Here is a 7,605-nt window from a genome sequence, read left to right on the forward strand (position 1 = left end):
AAAAATATCCGTTTTTAAAACAAATCTAGATACGTGTAAACAAGCCCTTAGACCATTCTAAATGAGCCCCCATTGTGATGTCATACAGAGAAAAATATTTTTTAACATTTTCAATCCCCTATTTCTCAAAGTATACATTTAAAAAAAATCTGAGAAAAAAATCTCTCTTGTCCAACTCCAGACCTACACAACGGTTATTTCAACATGTCTGTACATTAAGTGGTTAGAGTCGCATTCATTCTTGAAAAGGTAAAAAGAAAAGATTATAAGAAGAAGAAGGGTCATTCCACGTCAATTCAACCAGGGCCCACGCACTTAGGTCTCAAAAAATTCTGAAAAAATTACCAGGTGTACCTATGTTACCCAGGAGACACACTGTAAAATTACTCATGTAACTTTCCAAGATACAGCCAGTTTCACAGGGGGAGGGGGGTGTCGATTTTGTTCGGCCTCTTTTTTTTGTCAAAGTTCACAAGCCCACAGCGCAAGAACTAAAACATGTAGGAGGCTCAAATTTTGCATGCTGGTACATAAATAGGAATAGTATGTAGCAAAATTGTCACATTTGGTCTGGATAATCCTGCATAGTCATAGCTGTCCCTCAGAGTTGATACAAATTTTATTGGAGTTTTTGGCTGGGCTCTGTTTAAGCCTTCAGAAGACATATTTGTACTCAACATAGGCTCTTGATTTATTTTCCTTACTGAGATAAGTAGAAACACTCTCACAAAAAACAATGAACAGAAAATAAATTCCTTCAGGGTCTGAACAGCAGACCTTACAAGTCTAAAAAAACATTTTGGTTCTCATTTTCAGGGCACCCAAACACCTTATGGGAATATACAAAGATTTTTTAAATATTTTTTTCTTTATTCTCCATGATCGTTTCTTTTTAAAAACACCAATTTGACTTGTCTTATGCAAATCTTTCTTTTTCACTTTCCACCCTGAACATGGGCAAAATGCACCATTGACATCAATATGTTTTGTATAGAGCTACCACAGGTTACTCTATACAACCACAGGTGGCAGTGTGGTGACTATATAAAACATATTGATGTCAATGGGGCATTTTGCCCATGTTCAGGGTGGAAAATAAATTAATCTAAATGGTGTAAAACAGTGATTTATTTGCATGGCTAGGCCGATGCCCGAGGCACCCCCAACGAAAAACTGTTGGTAGCATTGGCTAACTAGCGCCAGATTTCTGAGTGCAGAGGACAAGCGAGATGAGCTATGAAACATACGTTCACACTCGGTATCATTTTTCAACACACTTTAGGTCAAAATCACACCGGAATTCTCCTTTAAATTAGGGCTGGTCTGCAGGCTAACAATTAATCATAATAAAATCATGATCTCGATTCACATCTAGGCTATACGTGATCTAATTGTAGGATGACCATGATTCTGCCACATTTTATATAAGGACATTTACTGCTTACCTAACCTACAACTGTCCCCAAAGCATTACATTTGTCCCAAAAGACACATTGATTAAATGAACATTACAAAAATAGTAAGGCATCTGCTTGAAGTAAATATAGAGACAAAAGATGTATGTTTACAATGATATCACTTAAAAACAGGCCTTTTTTTGTCTTTTTCCCCCAAAATTGCACTGTGCCTACTTCAGAGGGCATTTTTCCCACCTCTTCTGGGGCCTACCATCAAATGCTTGACCTCTTTAGAAAGCTGAGACTCTGTAGTTTCTTAGGGAGTTAGTTTCTTGTTTTTTCTTTCTGCCGGATAACAAGCATCTCTGAAATGACCACATTTCAGCCCTCTAGGTCACTTAATAAGTACTTTAGACCATTATTTGCCAAGGCATGCTGATGCGTTTTGTAAAATGCCCTATGGAAACTTCCCATAGGACTTTTGGTTACCCAAAATGCATACTGACAATAATAGTCTTGCTGTGTGGCAACCTATTGGTGTAGAAGCATAAACCTGGTCTCAAAGGAAAGGTAACACTCTGAGGTTTCTTGTAGACTATTTTGATTGTATGTCAGAGGTTCTGATATAGAATTACTACACAGAATATGGAATAATTACACAAAAGTCTATTTTTGCATTTGTTGGTTCAATGGATGTGTATAAGATCAACTAATATTGGATAAAACAATATGAATATTCAATTTCTATGGATTCCTGTGAATATTTCAATACCCAATATGCTGCATTTACTTATTACTAAGGATACACACTGCAGCTAGAAGGTAGGGAAGCACTTAAGGTGGAGGAGGGCATTTTTGATACAATTTAATTGAGACAGTAAGATTAATCTGACAATGTAAAGCACTATACAGATTGTACATGAAAAAGGTTGTCATGTATGGATTCCCAAGAGTCCAAGCTTTCAAATGGTGTATACCATTACTATGCTACATAGCAATATGGTGCATACAATTGATTTAGAATGTTGGGGGGAGGGGGGAGGTGTTCCAATGTTGGTTCTTTAAAAGGAAATTTATCTGATTATATTCATATGTTGCATCAATTCTGCACTAGCTAAATCTTTTTATGCACATTCAGTGTGCTATGAAGGGCTGAAATACTTGAACAATGGTTTTGGCTAGTCGTGCATCCCTGATATAAATTTGTAAGAGAATCGTGATCTGAATTGTAAGTTGTAATTGAATTTTATATAGAATTGTCTATCCCTTGAAGCAACTTATAATGAAGGTCCTTTGTCCTATTATATATGGATATGGTATTGGCGCATAGGATCTGCATAGGGCCTCATAGCGGTGTCCAACTATAAAGTTATTGCTACAAGTTTTATAAAGTACTTGTCCAGTTGACAAAGTTTTAGACTAAATGTCCAGTTTCTTTCAAAACAAAACCTCTAACTCCATGTCTGTTTTAGACCATATTTATTAGAACAATTACATTGTACATGAGGATTGGAAGTGAGTATTTACACAAGAGGCCATGGTATATAGCTATTTCATAGTCATTATGTTGCACTGGTGCAACTTTGTTCTGTTTCTGTCCATTTACCGTGCTACAACTTCAGGTATAGTGGACTGGTACCTGGTATCACTCCTAGTACCCTTCTTTTAATTCATTCATCAATTGTAATTGGTTTCACATAATGTTAAACTAAGCAATTGTTGGATGTCCAATTCTAAAGCATTCTTTAGAATGTTGATTGTGTAATTGAATGTGTGCAAAATACCAACCATTATCTCTGACTGTATGTCACCTTCTTTGTATCATGCAGCTTCATCGCCATCACGTGAACCTAACATGGCCTAATGGAAAAACCTTTCTAAATGCCAGACCTGTTGTAATCCATGTTGATTGGCACAAAGATCACCTGGAGGATTCCCACCAGAGTATATTCAGTGCTTTTTCAAAATTAAACGGACAACATTTCAGAAGTGTTGAAGATATAATGTTTGAAATGTAAATAATTCAACTGAATAGAATAAGATGTCTTGTTTACTTCAGGTTTTGAGCACGTTTTATAACTTGTGATTGTATAGGACCCAACCTATTAAACTTGCTTAAGGTAAGGTTTCCTATTACATCTGTTTTCTATTACAGTTGGTAGTCTAAGAATGTGTAATTTAAATTAAGATCTTGTAAATTCCAGTACAGTTACAGTAAAAACATATGAACACATGACATCTTTTGGTTTGTTGCCAAAGTAGTGTGCCAATATATCTTTTGTTTATATGAGGATTTATGGTTGGCAGGAGCAGCACAGAGATGTTATTCCACAAGTGAGGTGTCAGAAAATTACCAATTATGTTCAGAAATAAAGGTTTAAATACTATGACTTCTTATCCTTATTGATGGTGATGGTGGATCATGGTGATGTAAAATGTATTAAAGGGTAAAATCATGGTCACAACACAACTGGTAACAGCCCACATATGAAAAGTTTCTATGGTGTTTCTAAATTTAATTCACACTTTGTAATGATAATACGTTTGTCATAGCCATTGCAGAAAAATTCAATAGAAACACGCAATTCAGCATTGTACCTTTACTTCAAGTTTGAACCTCATATATTTATCAAATTGAATATTTTAAACACATTGCATCCTATTGGATTAGTATGAGGACATCCATGCCAGAAGTTTTGCAGAGAAATTAAAATGTGCAAGTTTTGGAATAAATTTCGGAATCTAACAATGCACGTGGTGCATGCATGAAATGCACATATTTGATGTGTGTGCTATTTGGTTTTGCAAGTTTTATACATTGGAAACACTTAAGTTTTACATTGACACTAGGTGGCGCTTCACCACAGATATGTAGGGTAAAATATTGTGCTTCCAATAGCCTATGCCATCTGATGTTAACTAGCCTATATGCGTCAGTTCGAATAGCTTAACTAATTAGGCCTATGTTTTTTCCAGCAAAGCTTTCTGGAAAGAGATGGTATGCATCCATGTCCATTGTTCTCTGCTCCCTCTGCTCGCTTTCATTCCTTTTGCTTGCAGTAATGTGAATAATCAACATTTAGTAGCCTATGTTTAGGCCTACTTTGTAGAAAGAAAAAAAAATTGGGTAGGCCTACCTTATGAAGGAAAGACCTAGGCCTACAGCATAATCCTGTATGTTATGGTACAGTAGGCTACTGTACGTTTCCAATATGACCCAGGGTAATATGCTGATTTAGTCTACAAAACAGAGGACTAAATTAAGCGTGATGTCATGTAGGCTTAACGTTTCTTTTAGGGTAGGCTATGTTTTTGCTGAAAAAGTAGCCTAGTTCGCCGGTCATTATTCATTCATTCTGCATATCTTCGCTATCGTTTTCTTTCAATAATGTCCAATGGCTTAAACATTGTCCTTTATTATTTGCTTTAGGCCTACCTTTATATTTTAGCCTACATTATTCAACTCACGTACTGTCATCTGATCTTGGACACTGCCAGTCAAAAAAAGCAGGTGCGCGCTCTGCACCTCTTTACGCAACTTCGACGCAACACTAAATATGAAGATGCCTTGCTTTCAGAAGATAACTTCCGTCCCTTGGTTGTGTAGGCTATATATGATATAGAATATCAATAGCCTACATTGTATAGCTTACATTCAAATATTACCTTTCTGTTACGAAGCTGGGAATAGGCATATGAGCGCAAATTAGGATGTAGTGGAGGCTAAACGCGAGTAAACGTAGTTTATCCACCTCAGAAATTTCAGAAATAGAGTTTAGGCCTACCCACCTCTTATTAGAGTTTATCCACCTCTCAAAACAGCTTATTCACTTTTAACATTCAAAACTGTATTGTCCAATACTATCCTATATTCCCAATACTGTACAATAACCTCCACCATTATCAAACATGTTCTGAATGCCTTTTTAAAAAATTCGATACCGCATGGCGCAGTCCACCTCACCGAGATTGCAGAATTCATAGTTCACCCACCTCTTATTTTACCACTACATCCCTGGCACAAATGTACTTTTCCTCTCCTAAACGAGGGCAATTGGACATTTTATGGTCAATATTAGATTGGTGAGAACACTAAATATACTAGATCACCTGTAAGAATGTTTCAATCATTCTATCGTAAGTCTTGGTGTTTTTTTTTAAATATTATGAAATAAGTAAGCTATACGTTTTTTCACTTTCTTAAGTGGGCTATAGTTCTCATTAGCAGTTTTATGCTAAACCATGAAACATTAATATTATTAGCTCTATTCTTCTGTTGTTGCTGTATAGAATGTGTATATATGAATGTGTGATGTTTTATTGATCTGTGTACAGTATTGTCTTCTGTGGGCCTTGAGCCTGTAATAAAGTTTATATATTAAGCTGCGTCCAAAAACGTCTTTTCTGATATTGATCATGCATATGGAAAAGAAAGACATGAGATTGTTGGTCTTGGCATTTTGATCGCACTCAGACCTCAGATTACTTGCAGTACCCCGGCATTACCACAAGGAAATGGTCGTACGTCAAGTTTGAACCTGACGTGGAGATAAGCACTTTTCCACGTCAAAGACGTTTTTTATAAATCTGAGTGTTGGCAGGATTTGAGCGTACGCACGATCTAAGATCAAATCTGTGCGTAAGATCGCTTTATAAATGAGGCCCCAGGGGCCACAGAAGGGCGCTATGGCCCTGACTGCAGGCTGCCTAAAGGTATACTATGCAGTATTAGGTATTTTTGGCGACTGTAGAGCTCCCACTAGAGCAGGGGTGGGCAAACTGCGGCCCGCCAAGCACTTTCATCCGACCCGCCGAGCATTTCATTTGGTTATCAGGCTGCTCGCTATTTTTTTCCTGTGATATCGAGACGACGTTGGTTAGCTTTACTGCAAACTGCTTTTCACTCTCCTTAGAGAACGTTTACAATGTCAAAACATCATGTTAAATAGAGATAACATCATGTTAAACTAAGTTAACTCTTAGTTATCTCCTTTGCAGCAGATCTAACGTGAACGTCTGCACTCACGAGAGGGAGAGAGAGCTGCAGGTTCCAGCTGGCTTGTCATTGTTGATAATTGATATCTCCTTCTTAAAAGAAACTTTTAAAAGGAAATCATGAAGGCAACAGTAGTTCCCACTACTGACCATTTAAAAACTGTGAGGGCCCAGCCGTAGGTACAGCACTAGCCATAGCGGAGCAGGCAGAAGATCATTGAGAAATAAACGTGAATTAAAGCGACTGAAAATGTGGTAACACTTTACTTGACGGCTGAGTTCATAACACATTCATAGCAGCTGTCATAAACGGCACATAAAGCATTCATGACTGTTTCATGAGACATGACAACATTCATACCAAGCCTTTCATGAATGTGGAAGACAGAACGACGACAACTTGTCAAAATAAAAGTCCAACAATCGCAAAGCAGCCTTGCCGTTTTTGTTCCAAACCTCTTACCTGATCACGTCACATCTGAGTCAATGGGCTACTCCAGTGCCAAAAAGACAACATGGTCAAGAAAATATTTTTTGTTTCATAAAAATGTATTTGTTTTATGACGTAACCTTTGCAGATGATTTCTCATCTTTTGCTATTAGGAATGTCCAACCACTCCAGGTTACACAAATACGGGTCAGCTGAATGTAGGCTAGTTTACCTCCCAGTGTTAAACTCAGTGATTACGAATACTTCACAACTTGTATAGTAAAGTGACAATCGATGTAGACTTCATAAGATATTCATGAAATATTTACAAAGACTGGAGAGAAAAACAGCAATGCTGCTTTGCGATTGTTGGACTTTTATTTTGACAAGATGTCGTTGTTATGCCTTCCACATTCATGAAAGGTTTGATATGAATGTTGAGTCATGTCTCATGAAACAGTCATGAATGCTTTATGTGCAGTTTATGACAGCTGCTATGAATGTGTTATGAACTCACCCATTAAGTAAAGTGTTACCGAAAAGGTAGTTCAGAGAAAGCCTAATTGTATGCAATCCAATAGGCTACCTGCAAAACGGGGCTTTCAGTTGGTGTTGATGTCTGCTCATTCTGCACCCAGATAACAATTAGTCATTGAATCTATGTTCAAATCAACATTACTTTGTCAATGTTAAATCATTGAATCACCGTCGCACTGCAACATTGATTCTACATCACTTTTGCACCCTTCATTAATATTGAAGCAACATTGAAATTCAGGATTT

At 37.1% G+C, this 7,605-nt stretch overlaps 1 protein-coding gene across 2 annotated transcripts in view; it reads left to right on the top strand.

Annotated features, from left to right (window-relative positions):
• The window catches only part of c11h12orf29 (chromosome 11 C12orf29 homolog), a 69,955-nt gene extending 66,171 nt beyond the window's left edge, over positions 1 to 3,784 (top strand). For both annotated transcript variants that reach the window (XM_042108844.1, XM_042108842.1), the window contains exon 8: positions 3,227 to 3,784. In XM_042108844.1, coding sequence (XP_041964778.1) covers positions 3,227 to 3,415 — 189 coding nt within the window. In that variant the 3' untranslated portion in view covers positions 3,416 to 3,784. The remainder of the gene's footprint in view (positions 1 to 3,226) is intronic.
• The last annotated feature ends 3,821 nt before the right edge of the window (positions 3,785 to 7,605 follow it).

This window comes from Alosa sapidissima, chromosome 11 (genome assembly GCF_018492685.1).
Source record: "Alosa sapidissima isolate fAloSap1 chromosome 11, fAloSap1.pri, whole genome shotgun sequence".
In the NCBI taxonomy this organism is placed as follows: Eukaryota; Metazoa; Chordata; class Actinopteri; order Clupeiformes; family Clupeidae; genus Alosa; species Alosa sapidissima.